The sequence below is a fragment of the Mus musculus genome, chromosome 14, assembly GCF_000001635.26.
Source record: "Mus musculus strain C57BL/6J chromosome 14, GRCm38.p6 C57BL/6J".
NCBI lineage: Eukaryota > Metazoa > Chordata > Mammalia > Rodentia > Muridae > Mus > Mus musculus.
Window position 1 is genome coordinate 12,494,293 of NC_000080.6, and position 26,549 is coordinate 12,520,841.

At 40.8% G+C, this 26,549-nt stretch overlaps 1 protein-coding gene across 38 annotated transcripts in view; it reads right to left on the reverse strand.

The window, feature by feature from the left end:
• Window positions 1-26,549, reverse strand: part of Cadps (Ca2+-dependent secretion activator) — a 450,780-nt gene that overhangs the window by 121,733 nt on the left and 302,498 nt on the right. For 28 of the 38 annotated variants that reach the window (XR_003950862.1, XR_003950860.1, XR_001781126.2 and 25 more), the window contains exons 12-14: window positions 23,512-23,523; window positions 14,804-14,940; window positions 11,492-11,679 (exon numbers count right to left, since the gene is read on the reverse strand). Coding sequence is in view for 32 of the 38 variants with exons in the window: in NM_001359919.1 (NP_001346848.1) it covers window positions 11,492-11,679; window positions 14,804-14,940; window positions 23,512-23,523 (337 nt within the window). In the remaining 6 variants the exon portion in view is untranslated. Of the gene's footprint in view, window positions 1-6,134; window positions 9,117-11,491; window positions 11,680-14,803; window positions 14,941-23,511; window positions 23,524-26,549 lie in introns of those variants that run through there. The other 10 variants (NM_001359920.1, NM_001359921.1, NM_012061.3 and 7 more) reach the window with 3 other exon arrangements.

Consider the following 26,549-nt stretch of genomic DNA (forward strand, 5'->3'; position numbering starts at 1 on the left):
GGGGCTGACAAGTTTATCTTGGGATTTGAGGACCGAAATAGGGACATTTCTTACAAAACATTTTCAAAACAAACCTTGTGACTTGATCTTTGGCATCTGTCTAGAAGATTTGAAATTATGAGCGCACATCCCAGAGATGTTTGTCATTTTTGGTGATTTATTTACACACACATGCACGCACGCACGCACGGTGTGTGTGTGTGTGTGTGTGTGTGTGCGTGTGCGTGCGTGTGTGTGTGTGTATAATTCTCTCTCTGGTGCTGAGGACTGAGCAGGGCCTCATGCTTGCTTGGGAATTATTCTACTACTGAGGTACATCCCCAGCTATAAGTCTTCGGTCCTGAGATAAGCCTGTCTGTGAATCAAGTCATCTTTTGCCCAAGAAACCTTCTTGGACTCAGTATTTTTGCTTGAGGCTGAAATGATAGAAAACTGAATGATAAGATGTGTTTCACCTTCTTAGCTAATTCTTGGGATGAAGGGCACTACCACAAATGGAAACTGCTTTGCCTCCTACCTGCTGTTCTGGTGATGCATAGTAAGAGAATCAGAGGGCTCCTACTTCCTGGCCCCTCCACAGGAACACCAGCCAAGTAAATGTTTATTGTTATAGTCACTTTAATTTGCTTCTTAATCACGGAATGCTAGTGTGAACAGTTTCACTTTTAACATAAACAAAGCAAATGAACCTCATTAAGTCTGAAAAGCTCTCTTTGAGAGTTTACCTGCAAAATCAGGTGTTAAGACAATGCAATGTCTTGACAGCAAATCCAAACCTTCTTCCTTCCTTCCTTCCTTCCTTCCTTCCTTCCTTCCTTCCTTCCTTCCTTCCTTCCTTCCTTCCTTCCTTCTTTTCTTCTTTCTCTCTCTCTCTCTCTCTCTCTCTCTCTCTCTCTCTCTCTCTCTCTCTCTCTCCCTCCCTCCCTCCCTCCCTCTCTCCCTCCCTTCCTTTCTCTTTCTTTCTCCCTCCCCCTTTCCTTTCCTTTCCTTTCCTTTCCTTTCCTTTCCTTTCCTTTCCTTTCCTTTCCTTTCCTTTCCTTTCCTTTCCTTTCCTTTCCTTTCCTTTCCTTTCCTTTCCCTTCCCTTCCCTTCCCTTCCCTTCCCTTCCCTTCCCTTCCCTTCCCTTCCCTTCCCTTCCCATTCCTCTCTCTCTTTCTCTCCCTCTCTCTCATTTATAAACTGCCATATTTGTATTCTTAGGGTATTGGCAAACTTGGTGAAATATCCATTGGTTTTCAGCTCAATAAAGATCACAAGCTTAACATTAGATAAGAAGTCACTTTAGTTTATATTTAGCTCTGCGGGATACCATTTTCTTTTCCATTGACTTGCATAGTTCAGTGGTAACGACTGCACAGGTGGCATGCTCAGAGATGGGCATGTGAAGGTCAGAAGATAATTTCTGAGAGTCAGTTCTGTGGGTTCCCACCTTCTACTGTTGGTTCATGGGATTGAACTCGGGTTGTCATATTTGAGGTGAACACTTTGGTTCATTAAGCCATATTGTTGATCTAGGAGTTATGTTTTCTATAGAAGCAATATATGCTTTTAGCAGTCCTCAAATTTGACTATGCCTCAACATCACTTGGAAGCCTTGCAGAAACCTGGATTACATGGATTCATCCAGAATTCTTGAAATAATAGGTCTAGAATGAGTCTGAGTATACCCAGTGGGTTCTGTGGTGCCACTGGTTTGGGAATCATATGCTAAGAATCTATCTATCTATCTATCTATCTATCTATCTATCTATCTATCTATCATCGGTCTGTCTGTCTGTGTTTAGTAACAAATACAAACACAGAACCTCAGTGGAGGCTCTTCCAATGTCTGAAAGGATACTTTTATCTTGGTACATGGCTTTTGGTATTTGGCTGATGGATTTGAGTTGGGGGTGATCCTCAGTGTTGTCCACTTTATCCTTTGAGATGGAGAGTTTTCCCTGGACCTGCAGTTTGTCAGTTTACTTGGACTGGTTGGCCAGCAATCAAGCCCCAGGGAATTGCTCTGTCTCCTGTTTCCCAGTGCTAGCCCACCTCTGTTTGCAAAGTGTGCTTCATTGGCTGAGCCATCCCAGCAACCCCTTGACAGGAGACACACAAGGGGCTAATGTGTCACAAAGGACAGACTTTTATACTCCCCCCCCCGGAAACATGGAGAGTGTTCTTTAATTTTCATAATATAGCTCAGTGTCTTTTTTCCTTTCTCAATATTTAAGACTTTGTGAATCACAAAGAAGAAGAGAAAAGGAAAGATTTCTAAGTTTTTAATTAAAAAGTCCCAGGCTGGGATGTATCTTCATCTGGATGGGATGCATGTCCAGGAAACTGGCTGTCCCCTTTTTTATGCATGACTGTATATCCTCTACCTCAGAGCCTAGGTTCTGGCTTCTTAGGTATCTACTGCTCACTAACTGCTCTAGACTTGGGGGAAAGAAAAATAGATGTATTTACTACCCCATTATTAATGCTGAAGGGTTTCCTTGAAGGCAGCACCTACATTTCTCAGCCACTGCATGTCTCAGCTGGACTCTTCAGCTCAGATCCTCTCTGAAATCTCAATGGTAAATGAGCAGGGCAGATTGAGAAGAAGCAGATGGCATGTACTGATCTCAGCAGTTGGGTCATGACCACAGTTTTCATAGGCTAGGAATTCTTCATCTCGATTACCACTTCTCCTGATAGCTGTGATCAGCCTTGTGTAGTGGGGGCTTAGAGGGGCATGTTGGGAGCTCACAGGTGATTCAAATGCAGAGCCCAGGCTCTGACCTGGTTCCTACTCTTCTTTAGCTTTCTTGATTCCCTTTTCTTTTCTATTCTGTGTGTTCTCTACATCAGAGCTTACTTGATGATCATACATTGTAATTTCACGGAAGATACATTCCCTCCTTCCCCACACATCAGGTTTAAACAGAAGCTCGGAAGCTTGTAAATGATGCTTTAGGAACACACACTTGTACACAGACTTGTATGCAAACACACACACACACACACACACAGACACACACACACACACACACACACACACACACACACAGAGAGAGAGAGAGAGAGAGAGAGAGAGAGGGAGAGAGAGAGAGAGAGAGAGAGAGAGAGAGAGAGAGAGAGAGAGCCCCTGGCCTCTGATTCCACCTAACTGCACACTGGCTAGCTTCACTTCTTGTATATCATGATCCCGGAAACGTGAGACAATATGCAGGTCAAGTGTAGTCATTTTTGGAGCCTTGCCGAAGATCAGAAGCTCTCCCACCTGCAGGCCATCACTGGAGCCAGAAGTGGGTTTCTGCAGCCACAGCAGACTATATTGCATCTGACATGGCTGGCATCTCCGGAATCCACCTTTCAAGTTTTTGGCAAACCATTTTCTCACTGTCCTTCACAAAGCTGACATTCTCAGCAGCATGATAGGAAAGATGTCATGTCGGCTGCTCTTCAAGTCCTTATCACTGTGGTTAGCACCAGTTCTGTCATCTCTACTCTCCTCACGGTCTCCCATCTTGAGCCATGTCACAAATAATAATACATCCAGAGTCACATCAATCTCTTTTTCCTATTTCATTTTTTATCAAATCAAAGCTATCAAACCCAGCATTAATCTTTTGGGCTATCAGTTATATAAACTCTCTCCCCTTACCATGGTGTTTCCAAGCTAAAGATGATTAATTGATATCTCCTGGAGAATTAATTATTCATTAATTGCATGTACTGGGCTTGTAATGTAAAACCATCTTGGTAATTGACTGACCCCCCTATTAGCTAAACTGTCCCCGTCCACTCTGGTAAGCACCCAGATTACTAGCATTTAATTATCCCCAGGGCATGGCTCTATTCAGCATGTGGAAATCTGGATTGCAAAACCTTTCAAAAGTAAGGTGCCTTTTTCCAAAACGTCAGGATGAAAAGTTAATCCAAAGCATACAATGATTGATGTGATTTGGTGATTAAGTGCCAAATCCAGGTGTAAAGAGAAACATATGAATTCACCAGAAGAGGAAAGAGCGCCTGCTCCACAGCTCTGCATACAACAAGCTTTCAGCCTCCAATCAGTACCAACAAGGGGTAAAACTCCCGCTGAAGAAGGAATATACTTCATCTCCAAATGCAAATGTCCACATATGCTGGTACAGGCACTGTAAACACGATATAATCTTTCTCTCCAAATGGATGCATGCCTGCAGACCGCATTATGGATCCATGAAAATGTCCTTAAACAAGCATGATAACTGAATCTTACTTGCTACTAAATTGTTCCAGCCTAGAAACATGAGCATTTAAAGGAACAGAGCAGGACAGAGTGTGTTTGGCATTCCTTGCAAGGCTCCCTAAATAGGACAATTACATCAGATACTCTGATAAATTTTGACTTAAAAATATATTTGTAATATCTGGCACTCTTCATTTTTATAATTTTTAGATGTTACCCCAAAATTTGATTGGATTGTGGAGTATTTTCCTTTGTTTCTTTTGGGCAGTTAATAGATATAAATTCAAGATAGCCTCAAACCACCAGCAGTCTCTAAAAGCAGCCACTCCTGTCCCCCTGCTTGCTCCCTGGATGGCTTTTTATAATCCTAGCTTAATTATAATTTATAATTAGGCCCCTCATATCCCATAGCCTCTGCTTACTTATGAAAGCCAGCCTTACCCCTTCCCACTCCTTCCCTCCCAGCTCATGCCCTTTTCTAATTATGCCCTGATGCCCTGGGGCTCAGATATGCTGCTAAAACAAATATATAAAAATGTTTGTGTCACAAATGGCAAAACAGGAAGAAAAACAAGTAGTTTCTACACAATTACAAGTGGGCATTGTAACTTCTTAGGTTGGCTAATAGGCAATTTCAAAAAGAGTAGTATTGAAGAGGGCACTATTCCAAGGGGCTCTTTTATGACTTGCTTGCAGCCTGTCTCATCTGAAGTTATGACTCAACAATATAGAAGCTATTTTAAGCATGGGAGTGGTGAAGAAGCTTTCCCCACTGAACCGTCACCAGGAATATAGATGCTATTAGAATGTCGGCAATAGTAAGGAAGGCTCACATTGGATCTGGGTGTTGGATGAGCAAAGAACTCAAAGATGATTGAAGAAATAACGCAAGATATAGAAGAGCATGTGTTTCACCAAGAAAAGGACCAGAACTTCATAGATTCTCCCCTTGGAGGAATAGGAGCAGATTGATGAAGACTGAGAAGCTATGGATTTGGATTTGACATTGGAGACCCTACGTTAGACTTTGGACTGGTCACAACAGTAATGTATGTGAGGTTTTGTTGTTGTTGCTGCTGCTGCTTTGTTTGTTTGTTTGTTTGTTTGTTTGTTTTGTTTTCCGAGACAGGGTTTCTCTGTGTAGCCCTGGCTGTCCTGGAACTCACTCTGTAGACCAGGCTGGCCTCAAACTCAGAAACCCTCCTGCCTCTGCCTCCCAAGTGCTGGGATTAAAGGCGTGTGCCACCATGCCCGGCTTGTTGTTGTTTTTTTAAAAATTGTATCACATACATGCTCAAAGTGTGTGAAATCTGCAAATAGTTTGTACAAATAGCTTCAGTGACTCCAGGGTAAGGTCACACTGTGGAATTTTAGGTAAGAACTACCAACTACACAGATTTCTCAAGACTTCATGCTATTCCTATGGAAGCAAGCTTCCTCCAGGAAGATAGTCGAATGGTTTTAATGAAGGTGACAAGTCCAAAGGAAATTTTTCTTTAGCTGTGGGAGATGCTTACTTTCTTTTGAAACTTGTTTGTAATTTACCCTCTCTCTCTTATGATCACTTCCAGTTAGGTGAGTCTGGTGTTTAGAACATAAGGATGCTTCATCCTTGCACAAGGCCAATACCTGTACAGAGCTAGATGCAATCCAGTGACATGTTCATAAAAGTATCATTTCTCTCTGTAACATGAGACCAAGAATACATTTCACTGTTAGACTCTATCCATACTTGTTTGCTGCATAAAGCACTGTTTTCAGAGTTCTCTGTAAGGCAAATCTATACCCACTTAGTGCGATACTGTTTTTTTTTTGGGGGGGGGAGATAAAATATACTAAACATAATTGTGTGTGTGTGTGTGTGTGTGTGTGTGTGTGTGTGTGTGTGTGTGTGAAGAGGTAGAGATATGGTTGAAAGAAAGAAAAAAATATGTAACTCAGAACAAAATAAAGCAAAGCAAAACAAAATAAAATAACCACCATATGACACTAACTGAATGAGGCAAAGACACCATAAATAAGCCAAGTGTTCAGTCCCTGGGAGAGAAGACAGAGACTTCGACTATAGTAGTGGCTTCAATCAATGACAGAAATGGAAATACCTGAGATAAACTTAAGAGCATTGGTAGAGCCAGGAATTGATTTGTCACATGCTATGAAGGAAGGGGGAGTTCATGGCATGGCTGCTCAGCTTCTGTCTTGGGCAAGTGGGTGGATGATCTAGGGACCCTGCTGGATGAATGGAGAAGAATGAGTTCAAATCCGAACCCACAGGATGCACATGGGCTGTGAAGATGAACAGAACCTTGACTTCGAGCACATCTCCCCAGATGATCTTTGGACACATTTTCAGAGATGTTTTAGAATTCATGCCCTCTTACATCTGACTGCAGACTCATTAATCTATGCAGCGAGCTGTGGATTGAGGCGTTTGGCATTATGGATTTGTTAATTGCTGATACAATGTACTTTCTATGCAGGCCATATGTGAAAAGCAGCAGTGGCATTCAAGAAATGTTAAATAATAATGTAAATGAGAAAAATTTCCAATCTCAATAATAAAGGGATCCAAGGAACATTGACGCAACTTGCAATCGTCGGAGCTGTTTGATTGCCTTGTCACTGTGGGACAGTGACCAAAGTGATGCTAATCTAAATGTCATCTAGAAAGAATACTAAAAATATTATGGTGAAAATTAAGTACTGCAACCTTAGGAGCTGATTTAAAAATGAGAAGATATAGCAATTTACATCTGTGGATTTTGTGATCGCCAAATGCAACCAGCTGAACATGTTCACATTTTCCTTTAGTTTGCTCTCTCTCTCTCTCTTTTGAGAAAATGGGCTTAGTTATAAAGAGTTGGCCCAAACTAATATTCATTCAATTACTCTCAAAGTTTGATATGTATTAGAATCACTTGAGTTCTTTTATTCCTCGTGCTTAATTATCTCCTTATTAAACTTTAATGGTTCAGGTAAAAATTCCCCAGAGGGCTTTTGGCTGCAAATGGGGTTCAGGAATCAGAATTATTTTCATTTCCTTACCACAAGTGGTTCAAACATACAGTAATGAAACAACCAAGATCTTGGCTAGATGTGTTCTGAAGTCAGAATCACGGATGAGAGTATATTAGAAGAAGCTTTCTGGCTCCATGTAAGAACTGCTGAATTATTTGAGGGTAGGAACACATGCTCTATATTTTATTAGACTCTTCCATGTGACTCATGTGAACCCTAGAGGGGGAAGACTGCTGCTTTTGCAGAGCAACACATAGGTACAGCATCGACGTAAAAGAAACAACAACAAATCCAAGGGGGAAACATATCAGCCCATCATTTGGGAACATTATTTAACACGAGACTCCTGTACCTCAATGCCACTGGCATTTGGGCCTGAATGTTACTGGGTATTTAATACCACCCCCACGCCAATCAGAAATATCTCCAGACCTCACCAAAAGTCTTCTGGAGGGAAAACTCACCATGCTTAATCCCGTCAAATACACAGGAAAGCTCCCATTGGGTAGGAAAGCTCCATTGCATAGCTCTTTATATGCTAGGAAATGGGCCACAGTCCAGTGGGAGCTGCCTTTCAACAGGAACGACTTGCTCTGCTCTGTGTGGATGATGCCAGGTCGAAAAGCAGCACTCTGGACAGCTTCCACAGTGGCTTCTTGATCCTGACTGGAAGTTTCTGTTTTCTTGCAGGTGGATATGGACAGCAGAGCAAAACACAAGCAGGAACTCTGCCTCACCATCAGCCATATTCAGTGCCAGGAGGGAGGGGGTGACTCGGTGGTTCTGGGAGTTCTCTGCATGCTCACTAATAGCTCTGCCTACTATAAGGGACAGCCTGCTTCATTCTCCAGTGAGCAGAATTTCCCAGGTGCACTTGAAGCTTCTGTAAGTTCACTGCATACACAAGGCTTAGAAATGGCCAGTAGATAAATGAACATTAAAGCATACAGGATCCTTGCCTATGACCATCTATTTGGACAAGTCTGTCCAGAATTGCAGGCAAAGACAGAGGAAGAATATAAATAAGAAGAGAATGAAAAGAGTGAATAAAGGAAGTCTAAGGGGGAAGGCACCAATTTTCCAGTGAAAGAGGAGAGCATTGCTGACGGTCAACACAGGATAAGGTAGACAGAAGCTTAGAACTTCATGCCTTAAAGATGATCTCATTGTTTTTCTACTAGTAGCCGTTGGTTTAGTGATGGGCTTACTTTGTGCTTTATCATAATTCACTGTTTCAGCTGGGTTTCTTCTAAACAGATGAGTGTGAAAATTAGGAAGATTTGCTTAAGAAATTAGATCCATAATAAATGTATGGGCCTATCTTATCTAACATCAGTTAACCCATCTTATTTGCCTCTTGAACATTAGTTTAAAATTACCAAGCATACCTTTTTTTTTTTAATTACAAATGACTTGTAAGACATCAGACTAAAACTAGACATGAAGACAAAACAAAAGAACAAAACACAACAACACCACCTAAAACAATCTGACTCACTTCTGTTTGCTTATTGCTAGGTCAGTCTTTCCAATACAAACACCAAACACCTGGCTCAAACTTAGTCCCAATGCACATTTTCCCATTTTTAAGATCTTTTATGAAAAACTGCATGTTTGGAAAAGGATTCAGATTTAGGGGATTCACAAAGCTGTTGTTTGCAGACATGGACATGGTAGCATGCATGCAGGGACAGGTCAAAGGGGCTGAAAACAAAAGCTAACACAAATGGCTTCTTACCTTTTTTGTTCTTGACTTGGGTGAGGTTTAGACTCTTTTCTTTTTTTTGATTCTCTTCGTGAATCTTTTTTAATCTCTGGTTCAGGAGAAGGTGGAGATTTGCCCCCTTGAAAGTCTGTGTTTGATAGCAGCCCACTAAGATACACATGCATTTGTTGACTTTGGAGAGGGTGTGGTGGCAGGAGGCATGCATAGAGGGTGGCCAACCATAGGAAAACCAAGAGCACACACATGCGCAAACAAAAAGAAAGAAAAAGAAGGATGCATCAAAAAGCAAAGGCAAATGCATTCAAGCTAAAGTAATAAGCAAAAAAAAGATGCAAAATGCATAAGGAAAATCAAAACTGAAAAGGAAATAAGAAATCCCAAACTGTTCCCACGACAAGATGTATAAACCTAACTGTGAATCAAGTGGCAGTCTTACAATATGAAACCCAGACAATGTGTATCATAATTCATGATGATGTTTACGAGGGAGTTTACAAAAACATTTCATTATTTTATAACACTTTCCTATTCAGTAACATATGTAGAATACAGTGTGACAACCAAGAGAATATAATGCAACTTCTCTCTCTCCCTCTCTCTCTCTCTCTCTCTCTCTCTCTCTCTCTCTCTCTCTCTCTCTCTCTCTCTCACCCTCTATAAAAATTCAGTCCAAGAGGCTGTAACAGATAATCATCAAAGTGTACATATTTATAAAAGTGCAAATTAGGCATGCTTCAACCCAGGTATCACAGTCTTTATGAGTATCTTTTATGCGAATAAAAGGTCATGTGTTGGACTATGGAGCCATAACAATAGGAGATGAGAATAATCTTATTTTCTGTTAAAATATTCAAAGCTACAGTGTTATTACTACCTAGCTATAAATGATAGAGTCTCATTTCATAAAAGTCTATCAGTACTAGAGACAGGAAAAGCACAGAACAAATTCCATAGATATTCCAGGACCGTGTGGCTTGCAAAGATGAGGAAGGCTGACACAACCCTAGCTTCAAAGCCAGGTAGCCTGGACTGGCTTCTTCCCTGACGTGGATTTCTCCCGAGTGACAACTTGCTCATCTGAGGCTTGTTTTCCAAAGCCACCCAGCTGTCTTCTGCTGCCTCCCCTGGCTGTTGGCAGGGGTGCTTTGGAATATCGTAGACTTATCTTTATACTAACGTGTGGCTACATACATTGAGATGGTAAGCTGGCTGTGGCAGCGTGGAAATTTATTCCATGCCTCTAGAGCCAAATGGCAATGTTCTTAAATTATTTGCTTCTTTGCATTATTCAGAACATAGATGTTTTTTCCCCTTCAGGAGCTGGGCAAGGTCTAAAGAAATAGAATACTTAGTACAGAGTCAGGAGACTTGACATTCTGGTCTTGTTTGTGAAACCTACAAAGTGAGGGAGTTGGTTAGCTTGTGATCGCCAAAGTTCTTCCCACTTCTGAGGATATATTCAGTGTTCCTGGCATCTTGACTGCCAGCTTTACCTATCTTGCTTTAGCTCTAGCAATGTGCTTGGCTTCCGTTTTCACAGGACAGTAGTACATGCTGTTCCTTTTGCCTAGAGCCTCCACGAGTCAGTTCTCGGCTCCAGCACCATTTCCTCAGCCCCCTGCTGCTGCTCTGCCGCACTATCCGAGTCATGCTTCTTATTGAGTTCTACCCAGAATTGAATTCCTTTTCTTAATGTATCTTCCCTATTATTTTTTTTTGTTGTTGTTGTTGGTGGTGGTGGTGGTGGTTTTTTTTCAAGACAGGGTTTCTCTGTGTAGCCCTGGCTGTCCTGGAACTCACTCTGTAGACCAGGCTGGCCTCAAACTCAGAAATCTGCCTGCCTCTGCCTCTTGAGTGCTGGGATTAAAGGCTTGCGCCACCACGCCCGACTTCTCCCATGGTTTTTATTTTTCATCACGTACACAAAATGCAAGCAACCATCAAACACTCCTGAAATGAACGGTAGTATCAACAAAGGCAAAATAGCGATCAGTTTCTTGCCAAGTTGGGCTGAGGGTATATATATATATATATATATATATATATATATATATATACACACACACACACACACACACACACACACACATATATACACACATATATATGTGTGTTCACAAGTAGCCTCTCAACTCCATGAGAAAACTGTCATTCCCATTTTATAGACCAGAAAACTGTAATTTTGAGAATTTAATTACCAACCAAGGTCACCGATTAAAAAAACAAAAAAGGAAAAAGCAAATACAAAACCAAAGCCCACCACGGATAATGATTGCTACCCAGACTGATTTAACTCGGGGCTCCCCTAGAAGGGCTGTTTGGTATTTCTTCACAGTTGTCTAAGGAAAGGAAATTAGTTTAGCATGCCTCTCTCCTCTCTCCCACCCACCCCATGTGTAGTTCCTCCCCTCCTCCAGTCTGTTTGTGCACTACTGGGTAAATAGGGATATATTGTGAGTTAGGGTCACTCTTTCAGGCAGAACTAGTTACAAACCACTGGAAGTTTCTTTTTTATCCTTTAGGAATACCGCTAGACCCATGCTTACCTGTTACCATGGACATGGGACGCGCAGAAGGCAAAGCTGTAGTGAAGAAGCGTGGGGTCAATCATCGCGCCATTTTCTGCTCGTTCCAGCAAGTCTCTAAGGTAGCAGAGATGCCGGTGACATCCTCGGACTCCATTTCTGGCGCAATACTCATCTAACACAAACACCTGGCCAGGACTGAACCAGCCCTGTAGGGAAATAAAGGAGAGACTTTCTTTTAAATGTTGCTTTTTGGAGAGGTGCTAGTATCAAGAGTGGCTAGAGGAAGGGACTGATAAACAGCCAGTGTTAACTCTTTTGATTGCAGGTGGGTAAATTAACTGAGCTCAGGGATGCCATGGGATATCAACACAATTGGTAGAGCTGTATCAGCAAGCAGCATGCTTCTAGGAAAAGAGAACAAGCAGGGCTCTGACATGTACTATAGGGGGTGAAGCTGGGGCAGAGTCTGGCAAGGGAAAATTGGGATACAAATGCCTTCAGTTGGTAGACAACTTGTGCTTGACAAATAGCTTTCAGCTGAGCCTTCTAGTAAGCCCGTGAGGTAGACAGGACTGGCACAGAGTCTGGGTAAGGAACCTGCTATTCACACCAGACCCAGCCCAGCTTCTACTCTGGGTCCGTCTGTTTCCCTATCTTCAGGCATAAAGGAAATTTAAGCTGGTTTACACATAGACTAAACTTTGTAAATCATTACACCTTAGAAGAAATTTTCAGTGCATTTTGAAATGAAGGTAATAACATAGCATCTAAATGGCTAGAGTAAGTAAGTTGCCTCGGATTCAATTGAACAAAAGAGAGAGATTTCTCAGGACTGCATCTATAGTCCCACCCTACCCCCTGCAATTATTTGTTTTCCTGTTTATATTTGCTCACCATGAGACCAGCCAAACCTTGCTGCAAAAGAGAATCCAGATGGAGTCTCTGATAGTAATTCAGCATCGTGATGGATAGAAACCCGTGTCTCTCTTATGTAACTGGAAAGACAGGTCCCTAGCAAGGCCAAGTGACTTGGCATTGAGGGTCAGTATGGATAGAGTCTAAAATCAAACCATGTTGTCTCATTTCCATACTACCTGAAGCAAGCAATAAATCAGTCCAGGTGGCAGTTTCTAGATTGGACATTTGGGCTCTTTTTAACAAACTTCATTTTTCTTTGAGGGTCTCCTATGAGGTTTGTTTGTTTTTTTTTTTTAATATTACTGCAGCTTGGATCGAAGGGATGAGGGAGTCAGTGATGTGGAACAGGGAGAGGCCAAAGGAGTCTGGAAGGGAGGGCTTTGCAAGGCTCTCATCTTGTATTAGGATCTGGGGATCTTCAACTGGCAACGTGCAGCTCAGCGATGCATCCAACGAAAGACGGCATCTTTCCTATTTCAAATTATAAGTTCCTCCAGAGGGCGGGAGAGTAGTTGAGGCAGTGGGCTGCCCCTATAGGCAACTTCTTTGCCACTCCATCTGCTACCCCAAATGCTAAATCTTAGAGACAACACTGCTGTGAAAGATTAAAATATATTTTCTACGACTCAGATGACACCAAGTCTTTTGTAGATGCCAAAATAGCTGCTTTGAAAAGAGTTGAAGAAATATCAATTAGGAACTGAGTCGAAGACACAGAAAAATTTATGTATCCCTGCTGGTCGGTCTCCAAAACCAACTGAAAAAAAAAAGACTGTACTAATGAGAAAAATGGAATAGAGAGATAGGGGATAAGGCCCTTTACATTTCTGTTATTTTCTGAAACTCTGGCCTTAATTAATAGATCCAGGTATATAATCAGGAAAGGGAGTTGTTCTGGGTCACTCATAATTATTATTTTTAAATTTGGACTATGTAGTTAAGCGTATAGTGATTAATGGGGAACAGGCATCAGTCTGTCATCTCCGGTTATATCTTTAGAGGGCATATATTAATTCTCCTTCGTGGTAAATTTCAGAATGAAAAAAAATTGTTTTCAAACACTGACGTGAACAAAAGTCATAAAAGGTGAAACCGTCTCAAAGTGTAAACATGTCTCACAGTGTTCATCACGTGAGAAGAGTTCCTGCTGAAAGGGTGGCAGTGCTGAGGCACACCTCACGACGGTCATAAATGTAATTAGAGATACACAATAGTAGGAAATCTGAGAAAAATGGACTTGCAATGCAAGGTAAGGTGTTTTGTTTTATTTGTTTGATTTGTTTTTGTTTTTCAAGTCAGTGTGGTGTTCCTTTCCAACTTGGCAAAGTAAGAGTCTCCAATGACGAGATTCTAAATGAGATAATGTGTCACTGTGAGCCATAGATTAATAAATTATCTTACAGAATCCCACTTCTATTTTAAGATGATTTTAACCTCTTTAAAAAACACACAATATCTTCAAGCAGCAAAAAAGGGGAACTTAAAATAATCATTCAGAATAAGGGTTTATGCTAATGTCAGTTAATTATATAATATTAATGTTACATAAATATATTAACTTTCATGTTTGAAGTCAAGGAGAAGAACTGCTCTCTGCATAAAATCATTTGATCATCTCCCTCCTTCTTTTCTGTCTACAAAGTAGGATTAGTAAGTAATATTTACGCTTAAATAAATTCATCATTTAGAATCTGAAAACAGAAATGAGCTGAATCTTTGTCATAGTTTGGGGCTTGATAGTTGTAAACCAAAAATGTGTTTTCAAAAATTGGATAAATATGTAACAGCAGTCTTTAAACTGAACTAATTTGACTGAGGGTTTAAAATGAGATTTCAGGGTATGTAAAAAACCCTGCTGGGTAGCTGAGCTTCTAAATGCCTACTGCACCTTTAAAATTTTTTCCTCAAGGGTAAACATGATTCTGAGTATAACAGAGAAGGTGTCACCCAAATAAACAAACCCAAATCCATTACAGTGGCAGTGGAGTGTATTAGCAACTGTCTCGATCTTTAGAAGTGACAAAAGCATTGTATTGCTTAATGAGCTAGGAATAACAGGCACAGGACAAAGAGGGTGGGGTACCTACAATCAGGCAATATTTATAAGTTCATTTTGAGCAGGTGCCAAGTTCAACCACTTTTTTAGGAAGATTTCTCACGTAGCAGCTAAGATGGGGTGGCTAAGATAGGGTGGCTGGGGAATTGGCTATGTCTCTCATGAGCACTTCCTCCATCTCACATCGACTCTTGAGTAAATAAAACTTCTGCCATGCAGAAAATTAAAGACTTGCTTATAATTGTTAAAGGGGTTTTGTAGGGAGTGGGTAGAGTTCTGACATAAAGGTAGAGGGGTATTTGATGTTTTTCAGGAATGTCACGCTGCAATTGCTGTACATCAAAGGGTATACTTGCCAGGCAAGAATAGGAATCATTAAGTCTGTGATCCAAAGTCAGCCGCTGCACCATCTCAAAGAGGGAAGCGTGGTCAAAGTTACAGGGGTTGGAAGAGATAAATTCATCCATGCCATGCTTCTGAGCTCTATCTGCGTCTGTTCATTTACACATGTGGAGAGAGACACAATTTAGAGAAACACATCACAGGCTTTTTTTGACATTACAGATTCACAGGATTCACTAGGCATTGTGAACATCAGCTGCCTCCCTGCTGCCCCACCCCGCTACCCCGGAGATAGTCTTTGACCCCACCCCCCGCCCCCATTGTCAACTTGCATCACTTACTGGTAAGTTTACTGCATTTAGGCAAAAATATATTGGCATCAACATGTTTATCAAATGATCACAATTCCAGTGCTTCGTGTTGCTCTTTAAACCATGCATGAGACCGTAACTTCGCCTGCATCTCACCGAACACTGAAAGCAGATCGGATCTTTGCTGATAGCAGTCTAGCTAGGTTTTTGAGTTCGTAATAGATTCTGCCATTCCAGCGGTTGTGTTTAGAGTAATTTCTCTGTGCTTATTGGAATTATCTGGGGAAAGGCTTATGCTGGTTTTCAGCAGAGTGACAATATTTGTGTCATCCCCTTCCAAATTCTCATTGCCAATTTGGTGTCACAAAAGGTTTGATTCCCAACCCTCCAAAATTAAAAGTTTTTTTTTTAATTTAAATTTAAGATTTTCATTGAAACTGGGAGAATAAGTTTAGTGTGGGTTTAGTGTTGGATAGGCAAGGACTTTGCCTGTGGGGCACATACTCCATTAGTAAACAGAAACTACGCTGTGAGGGCTGCGGTCTGCCAGTTATTGTGAGTTAATAGTCTCCATGTATTCACACTTTTCCTTACAGGGTGAAGACTGTAGGCAAAACCTCCTAAGGGCTAACTAATTAATCTCAACGTGTGTAACTAAAATAGTCTATCCTTAGCTGGCAAAATAACTCAGAGAATTCAGCTCAAGTGCCACTAAGAAAAAAAAATCCTCAAAAGGTAGGAACAGGGGTATTTTTCAAGGATAAAGAGATCTGCTCAGTTGACCGAGTCATTTCCTCTCCAGATATCCAACTACGATAAGGTAGAATCTCAGAGGGAATCAAGCAAGGTTTTACTCATCTCTTCGAATGCAACATTTTACGGGATGCAGGGAGCTGCCAGGAGCCAGCGGAGCAATCAGGGCAAAGGAAACTTGATGTCTGACTTGAGAGGGTGTTTGAATAATATTTTCCTATGTGGCCTCTGTCCCAGGAAGGGTTTTTTTTTCTTTCTCTCCCTCACTTAGGGTATTGCTGTGAGCTTGTTTTTTGGTAGCTGTGGGACTTTAACACTATGAGTTTTCAGTGACTTCAGCTATCGTTTGAACAAAACTGTGCAGCTTGTCAGCTTCTACACTTTTAAAATCTTTGGCATTTTGCATAGGAGTAGTGAGTGGTCAGTGTTTGGTTATGATGTGTTGTTTATGCCCAAGACATACAAAACCATTGTCTCTAGAAGGCAAGTGGAAGAATAGTATTTTAACAGACAAATTGTCCATTAAAATGATAAAACAAAGGCTTTGGGAAGCGATACTACCTGTGCAGAAATTCTGTTAGAGGATCTATAAGAGGATCTATAAGCTTGCCATGGTAGTTGTCTCAGACTCATCCTTGGGGAAGTGCTTTGAAATCGAGCCTGCTGCACGGCCTTGGCTTTCCTTTGCTTTGCTTGCTAAGCTTGGGATCTTTGGGACCGTAAAGTCTGCAGGAAAAGCTTGCTTTTCTGGATGTTCTACTTGTGGCCAAAGGCAAGGAAGTATCTTCTGCTTTCTGGACCCCTGCCAGTAGAAAGACCCTTACAACAATTGGGTCGCCCTCCTCTATCTCCCGTCACAGATACTGCTCTCACCATCTTTCCTGTGACTACCAGGTCAATTCAGGAAGGAGTGAGCATGAGGAGAGCTTGAATTGCTCACCTGTTACTTCCTCATGGAGAGCCACACCCACTCCCCGCCTCTCAAGTTTAATGATATATCGGGCAGCTTGGCTAGCTTCAGTGTCTTGCTCTTGGATTATCCAGCAAAGGCTGTGAGCTGACAAGTTGGCCAGGACCTTACTTTGCCAGTTTGGCTCAGTTAACTCACTGCTCTTCAATTATGATAGTACAACCTAAGTCAGTCAGCTTGTGGAGAAGGGGGCTCTTCTAAGCATGGCATGGATTTCAAATGTTGTGTTTCTTATTTGTTGGAGCCTCTAGAATACTTTGATGTTGACCTGTCTTGCTTTTCTGGCCCCTCAGGAAATGGTCTGAAGAGACATTTTGGCCCTCTAGGGAGGTCTGGACACAGTCAGCCTCCCCGTCCCTAAGCTGTCACAGGGCTTTGCTGGCTGTGCTGATTGCTGATGTTGGCTGAGAGTACATCTAGAGATAGCTTCCTTCTCTACTGACAGTCTGAAGCTGGCTTATGGAAAAAATATAAATAAAGTCAGAAGTTTTCTCTTTGCAACAATAACCATAAAAATAAAACATCTTTTCCCTCCTTCATGTCTCTTCTTCTGTCTACATGAAGAATGATCCAGAACTGGGATTTATGTGGCTTGGAGTTGAGCTTAACATTTAGTGTGTGTGCATGTGAAGGTAGGAGGTTAACATGGATTACCTTCCTAAATGGTTTCCAATCTTGCTTATTTTGACTTTATAAACTGTTAAAACGATGGCATGGGTTTCAAGCATCATACTTTTCAGTTGTTTTAGTCTCTTGAACATTTTGCTGTTGATCTGTTTTGCTTTTCTGGCCACTCAGAAAATGGTCTGAAGAGAAAGTTTGGTCCTCTAGGGAGACCTGGACATAGACAGCCAGACATAGACAAGGTCTCTCACTAAAGCCAAAGCTCACTGAGTCACCAAGACTGGCTAGCCAGCATGCCTCAGGAATCTTGCTATCACTATCTTCAAGGTACTGGATGTGACTTGCTTCTCTGTGTGTCCTGGGGATCTGAACTCAGGTTCTCATGCTTGCATGGCCAGTACTTTACTGATTACGCCATCCTCCCAGCATCTGGCCTCCATTTTTAAATAGTCATGTGCTGGTGGGATTGTTTATCTCTAAGCTTCAGTTTCCATGTTTGACAGATGAGTTGACATTTCTGTTTCTTTTCTGCTATCTTGGACTACAGTTTAGTGATCTTTCGAATCTTTGTCTACCTATCCATGAGGGATGGTGCATAATGGAGTGAGCTCTAATAAGAAAGATAGCATTACCATCTACTCAGAAGTAAGCTCATTATGTTAATTGTTCTTATAACTCAAGAATGTGTATACGGCGCCTGATTCTTGGGACTAGTTTGAAAAGCTTCCCCAAGCTTATACTATGAAAAGAAAAAACAAAACAAAACAAAAAAAAATGAGCTGGGAGTGCTAACCTGAAGTATCAACTCAAAACATCTGAGTTTTAAGGAGGGATTCTAGGATTTTTCTGTCTTCTGCTATACTCCAAGTATCCAGCAAAGAACCCAGAACACAGAGAGTACTTGGTACAGACTTGTTAAAATATTAAGTTTATTTCATCAAAGTAAATAAACCCATGTTTTCAGGAAGTGTTTTCTATTTATTCTAAAATTACATTTATTCAATAATTTATTGTATCTTGTGTGAGTTCATCCATGTGCTCTGTGCACATGTGTAAATTCCTACCATGGCCAGCATATTGAATTTAAAAGCCAACTCTTGGGTCTTTCCTTCTATCATGTGGGTTCTGGGGATCAAACCAAGGTTGTTAGGCTTAGCAGCAATCAGCTCTATACACTGAGCCATCTCCCAGGCTCAGTGTCTGCTAGTTTTTGATCTGAGGAACACTCTTAGAGTGAGCTCTGGTTTATCTGTTAGTTAGAAGAGCAGAGAGTTCATCAGGGTGCTAGAATAGAATTTATATTAACTGGAATACCAGTTGTGTGGTATGAATTATATCCAAATGTTTAAAGTTCCATTGATTCATTGTCTTCAGTATTTACAGACCCTGTCATAGAACTGTTGACTGGATGTAATAACTGGCCAGAAAGGCATCTGCCATATAAACACTCAGTAGTTGTCTAGGAGTAAATGGGCAGATTTCATATGCCTACAAAGCCATAAGTGAGCCAAAGATGCCTCTGTATTTATAGCTAATGCGCCATATCTTCTTGCTTGCTTATATTATTTTAGGAAGCTATCAGCCCATCCCTGTCTCTCCACTTCATAACTCTGCCCTGTCCCTACATAACCAATTCCTATACTTGGCCTGGCTTTTCAAGGCTATGTTCTAATTTCTCTGGTGTCAGAATATACACAGCAGAATCTCTGAGCAGGTAATCTGCTCCTTGAGAGCATTCCCTGATCTGCTATTTCCTTGTTAGCCTCTGCAGGAACCAGATTCTTAGCAGGTGGCTATCAACTGAACGAATGACTCTGACACCTCCATCCTAGGCAGGTCCCCATGAGCTTTATTAAGGAGACACACACATGGGGATTCAGATGGCATCTCACAAATCCAAAAGTGGGAACATGTGTTCTTAGGGAAAAATCTTATAGAAGGAGACAGAATTCTAGTTGCAGGTGTCTTTGGATACCATTCAGATTGTCTGCTTGTGTCTCCATACATGTCTAGGACCATATGCATTACATATGTTGTCTATTTTAAAATAAAACACTGCAGTGGTCCAGCTGTTGTCAATTCTGTTTCAAAGAACTTGTGGGTGCTTCCCAAGCAACACCATGTAATCATTCTTACACTGGCCCAGTCTGGTCTCTTACAGCGCTGAGCACGAGAAACAACTCCCTTTCCCTTTGTGCAAACAATGAGAACTGGTAGATTAAAGAAAGCGAGAACTCCAATGTCGACATCACCAGAGGAAAACAGCTCAGAGTGAAAGTTCTAGAGAGTCGCTTCCTGAACTCAGGACACTGGGGTCACTTCCCCTGCGTGTGTCAGAGAATGAAAATGAATTCCAATGTTAGGTTGAGCAAAATAGCATCAAGAGGACAATGAAGCTTTGTGAAATCCCAGTGCTGTTTTGAATGCTGCTTGCTTTGGTTGATACATTTTAACCACCTTTGTTGCTGTGATTATTAATGTGAAATAATTTAAAGATATCTCGGATTTAGTAGACTTTGAGTATTAACTTCAACCCAGACTTGGCTTCAGGAAGTTCTCTCCAAGTGTTCATTAGTCTGTGAGGGTTTGTAGTATACTGAAAGTGGGTTATGTAGGCTATATGGCTAGGGTGGAATCCACACCTTTCAAATGATGCTTGGTCGTCTGACCTGTGAGGTTTAATTGTGTAAGGGTGTCTAAAGTCCTTTGTGGTATGGGATAGAAATGGACTTCAAGGTATACTTTAATGAATAAAGTTAAGAATGGCATTTCTACCATGTTAAGAATCTTAAATCCTATCATTGGTGCTCATACACAGAGACAAGGTGACGGAATCCACGCTTACAATAAGCGGATATATACTCATCAGATGAATCGTCATCAAAACTTTACCTGAGCGTGGCTGGAAACAACTGTGGTTTGACATTTAAGGAAATTAAAAAAAATACTGTTTTCTACAGTGCTATCATTTTATGGACTTTATATCCTCATTTAATCTCTTTTATTGAAATTCATGTGACTAGTGCCCAGGAGACTACCTGACATTTATGTCGCTCCTTAGGTGGTTATGATGTCTGGGAGCAGTTCAAGGTTGCTAATGTCTTTTTTTTTTTTTAGCTGATATGACTAGAAAATTATGTAATAGTTTTTCATAATACCTTCTATTATTAGAAAGCATATTATATGATCTTCTTTTAGAAAACTATATTTTAGGTACATTTAGAGTGTATACCAAATACATATACTTTGCTTGAATGGATAAAGTAGTTTTTAAATTTCTAATTTTTAATTTCTCCCCCCACTATTATCACAACAGCTTCGGGATTAAAAAAAGGTAAAAAAAATATCTTTATTTTGTAATGTTATGCTTTGGAACTTTATGTGAAAATGAGAAAGAATTATGCTGCTAAACATAATTCTGATAGCCTACTAATAAATTGTCTAAGAGGGCTCTTTTATCTCCGTGTCTCATTCTGCGACAAAGCAGCAGTAGCTGTTTTATTTCTGAAATTTGGAGCACACACCGGATGCTTGTTGCTCTGGATAGGCGCTGGAGGCAAGTGAATAGCTAATGTAACTCGAAAGTCATCTGTGAACTCAAACTGTAAATTAAAAGGTGACTTTGTGTCTTTCTTATATGGCAAATGTGCATGTCATATCTGCTTGACAGTACTGGAGTGAATGTATGCTCTGGACAGTAACGAACAATGACAGTCGTCAGCCTCATCAGAAGACATGACATCAAGAACTGACAATGACTGGTGGCAGCCGGCTGTTTACACATCTTTCTAGAAGTGCTTTCTTGTTATAGTCAGGGAACAAGGGAATGTTGTGCCCTGCCTGAGCTGTGCACAGCACAAGACTGGCTCTCCCGTGCCTGCTGCCCTGAGGTACAGTGTGGATCTCTTGCCTGGGAATGGCTTCACTTCTTGGTGTCTCTGACTAGAAGCACTCCATTGTGAATGGCTGGGAGAAGATGGCATCTTTGGAGGCCAAAGGTCACATGGCATTTGAAAACCACCACGGCAAAACGCCCAAAAGGGCAAACATGGACATTATTTCAGGGCTGACTTCCTCTAGTTCTTTGAAAGACAGTAGCTTTGAGTAAAAATCATATTACAACAGAGATTATTGTTTTGTCAATAATCCAAAGCCAAAATAACAAATGTTTTGTAATTTTCCCTATTGCAATTACTACATTTTCAATGAATTGTCCTCTTATAACTATTTAATTTTAATTAATTTTATATTTCTTCCTATATAAACAGAAATAAATGTTCTATAGCCAATTAATAATGTATCTTACTGACATGATAATACTCAAGTGATTAGGTAACAATCTGTTAAATATTAGTCAATAAGAATGAATCTTCATTTAATTTATTTTCTTTAGATTGGATTATGATATTTTGAAATATTTGGACCTCACTTACTATAGAGTCCTTTTAAAAGCCATTTAGTCTTAACAATAAGAGTAAGATTTATAGTGTGGTGGGGGGGGTCATACAAATTACATGGCTGTTGGAATAATTCTTTGGTATTGCATTCCTACAATGTAGCAATTGCAAGTTGACAATAGAAGATGTAGCAAAAATAAAACTGTAAGAAATAAGGCAAATGACTATTAGAAAATCTACTAGGACAGCAATGCATGTGAAAATACATGTCAATTCACTCAGAACAGAACCAGTCAGCCCTCTAGTCATCCGTCTTCTCATTCCGAAACCAAAGCAGAACAAAGTCCTACGTTCCCACTAACTTCTCCCCTACAGGAAGCTGCTAAGATGCCTCATCAGATATTCAAAAGAAGGAAAAGTTAAGAATCTTCTGGGAGTGGTGGAAAACATCAGTCTGCTAGCCAGGGGTACATGTATGCAAAATAAAAGAGAAAGAAAGGGAGAAAAAGCAAATTAAAATAAAACAACCGAACAAAAAAAAAGTAAGAAAAGGCTACTGTTAAATGATCAGGAGGAATGGTATGACCTACAGTTTTCTAAATTAGCATTCAGATAACTCAAATACATATTTGCCTGCTCTCTTGACCAAATTGTCTAGCTCTCTCTAATGTTACGTCTTCTTGCAACACACTTCATGTAGACAGCTTGATCCTATATGAATAAGGAAATTGTAAACTCTCTTTGGTTAAAAGTAGAATAGAGAAAGCTTTTCCTAAAGTTTTAAAGTATTGATTTTCTGTTTCTTAGGGGTTTATATTTAGAAAATTTAATAGAAATACAAATGAAGTTGACCAAGTTATTGTTGTCATTGTTCCTGGGGGAGGAACAGAATGGCGGAGAGCTGAAAACCCTCCTGGGCACTGTGAGATCCTGGACCAAAAACCTTTGTGAATAGAGCATATGGACTCATTCATGTCTTTAGCTTGCCATTGTTGTGGACGGACTATGTTTTACAGCTCTGCTTTCAAAATCAATCCTCAATGGGTTTTATTTGAGGATGTACCAGTAAGCCAAGTTGAATACGTTCTCTAAGGCTCAAATAATTTATTAATTGTAGCTTTTGATTCCAAATATTGCTCAGTTGAGATCAGTGGATTTCCTACCTCATCTTTCTATCTGCTACTGTATCGTATCCATGGTTACACCATTCGGAGCTGACCATTCTATCTTTTGAATGGGGCAGGGGACCAACAACAACAACAACAACACATCATTGTGTCAAAGTGCAAAATGATCTGTTTTCAGGCATCGAGCAGTCAGTTAACTGTGGATTCCATGAGACAGTGGCATTGCTGGCCATTGCGTTGTGATATTAATCAATATTCTTGGAATGAAAAACATCAGAAGTTCCTGGTTGGCTTTACTCAAAAGTTCATTTGATGCCAATATGAAAGCCAAGAAGAGGAGGCAATTATGCACACATGACATGCATCCTAGCTTCAGTATGGAAGCTTACGTTTCAAACCTAAGGCCAGGGAAAGAACACGAGAGTTGTACTACAAAGTCTAGACATGAGGGAGGTTGAAAAGGAGAGAGGAAGCACATCGCAGGTGTCAGATAATCGAGTCAGATTATCTGAGCTGTGCTAGCTATGGGGGAGCACTTACCCTTCAGTCCAGCTAGAAGTTAGCAGGGTAAGAAGGAACAAACCAGAATAACATAAAGACTAGCAACAAGGCTCAGGAAAGCAGACAGGAGTTCTAACCTAGCAGCTACAGTTCTTGGGTTTGAGCAAAGATTGAACGAGAAAACTTAAAATGAAACAAAACGACAACAACAACAACAAAAATCAACCTCCCCCAAACCAGCAGTCGTCAAAATCCCTCTAACTGTTGAAGATTATCTCAGTAGTGATAAAAATAGAGCAGTTCTCAGCAACATCCAACTCTGGGGTGCATGAGGTAGTTAACAGTTGTTAGTTGAGAAATAGACAATAAAACAAGTAAATGCAAGCACTATATGCAGCAATCGTTGACCAAATGGCAAAGCTTAACATACCTTCTTTTCCCACCCCACACAAAATGAGCACTATATTATTTCTCTGTAGGATTTCTCTAATACTCACAGACAGGGATAAGATGTCAGTGAGTAGCCACTCTGCACAGTGAACTGTGGCAATACTCAATTCCAAATTTGGACATATTCAAAGTGTGCAATATTGGCCTTAGAAAATGGAGAATTACAAGTATTTGTTCAAAAATTGTGGAACTAGGTACCAACTTATAAAAAAATAACTAAAATGGAAAAATTAAATCAACAGCACACATACAAATAAAAACCAGAGAAGAACAAAAGGTTTGCAAGGCTGATGGAACCCTCCCCAGACCTCTTCAGTCACAAACAAATGAATAGCAGGATCTATTTTCCCAGTTTTTTTTCCAATTCCACATAAATACTCCACTCCATTCTTCCTTAGACATGTCTTTTCATTTTGAAATTGAACTTTTGACATTGAAAAAAAATGCCAACTTCCCCCAAAAGTCAGTTAAACTGAATTTGGAAACATCCCAATCACAGATACCCTCAGCTCTCCCAACCTGCAGAATGTCCAGTTCCCAGGATGCCTCAGAACCGACAGCGACAGGACAAGATTGGAGTGTTTCTTATTTTTTTTTTCCCTCCGTCCCCAAAACATTCCTATGTGGCTTCCTTTTCTATGCAGCTTCTGTCATCTGTGTACAAACTAATGCAGCAATTACCAAGTGAAGTCATGGAAAAGTCATTGAGACCATCCCCTGGCAAGAATGGTAAGTGCTTTGAACAAATACTCAGAACCAAGATTTAATTAGGTGTGTGCACAGTCGAGTATGTAGCAATGACCCTGACCTTTTGGAACTTAAGGAAACCTTTTTAAAATGCAATACTTGATTTTCTTTTTCTTTCTCTCCTTTTAAAACCTTTTCTTCCTTTCCCTTTTTGCTTCTAGCTAGAAAATCTGTGCTTTCATTAGTTCTTGTGATGAGAAGTGGATGACCAAAGTTTGCTATTTAGAACTTCACTGGGACTGATCCTTCCTTTCCCCTGCTTTGTTGCCCTCAGTGACAACCGTAGTTCAGTTTGCCCTGTACAGAGGGGTTTCTGGGGTATTGGGCTTGCTTTCTACAAGTAAGGAAGCCTCAGGCAAATAAGGGCAGGTTTCCTATATCGAGTGTTTGACCTGTTCGACAGGGTTGGTTTAAGGCAGTATAGGCAGCTGTGACTGTGACAGAGCTATAGCACGTTCCAGTAAGACCCATGAGCCCCACTTAAAGCCATATTTTTCTGTGTGCTTGCCAGACATAATTGCCTTGTTATACCACTGAGTGCAGAACCCTGGTTTCCTTTTCTGGTCTTTCTGTGGGTTTCTTTATCCTTAACCATAAATGTTCAGGGTCTGAAGGAGCTGTTTACGTCTTCACTGGCATCCTCTGCTGGTTTCTAAGTTTGGGGAACAGAAGTATCCTGGTGGTACTGTGGTTGCAATAAACAGTCTAAAGCACCGTGGGGGGGTCGTCTGCTTCAGATGAAACAAAGCAACAGTGGGAACATGGAGATCAGTATTACTGGGTTGCATTAGTCATGGGGACATGATGTACATCTGTGAAGACTGGGCACTGCACAATCAAATGAGCGCCATTCATATTATTGTCTGTGAGAAAGGAGCCTCTTGTAGTGGGTAATTGGAATGGCTGGATGTGGCAGCCTTATTTTTTGAGAACCAGGTAGCTATGAAGGCACCTCACATTCTCTGAAGGTCCTTCCCTTCCATGCAGAGTTTAAGGGGTCACTAGAGAAGGTGAACAACCCGAGGTTCTGATAATTTTATAGCACATGCTATCACATTTGCTTTGTGATATAATCAACATAGCTTGTATAATCTACAAGGATGACCTTATCCTCCAATTCTACCTTCTAGGATTTTGCTGCACGACCCATCTAAGATGTTTCAAATAGCGTTGTTACATGTCTGACTCACAGAGCGTTCCGTTGAATGAAATAAATCCTGTCTACCTGTGGCCTTCATGTATTTCCATGAAAGGCTATCCCTCTTCAACAGCTTCTATCATGGGTCTTAGAAGTTCCTTTGTGGGGGTGATGCTAGAATCCGAGGACATGCTTCAAGTACATGCTCTATCACTGAGGGACACTCCCACCATTTCTCTACTCACTTTTACCCCTATTTGTCCTTTCTCTTTCCTCTATTAGTGAAGAAATGTAGGGCCAAGCACAAGTCAAGCAGCCATTTCTTACTGTGGGTGGATGGCAGAAGAGACACGAGATGCAAAGTGGAATGATCTTGGGAGAATAGGAGACCATTTGGAAAGAAGAGAATTTTCCAAATATCAGTTGAAATAGGTCTTTCATGAAGTTGATTTGAATGGTGATTATAATTAGGATTTTTCTCATCAAAGAGAATGCAGGAGGGTATGGTGGGTAATGCCTTTTCCAGATGTGCTAACTATAGGCTATCAGGAAGTGAGGGGGGCAGGGGACCTGTCACACAGATGCTCTTTATTTAGAAATTAAATAAATATTGGATATCCTATGTCAGTCAAGGGTAGTCACTGCAGGGCTGTCCACTCTACTCTAGTTCCAGCCTCATGTATTTTGTCTTCTTTCATAGTTTTCTGTGTGGAAGGCTACTGTATGGAGTTGTATGTCAGGT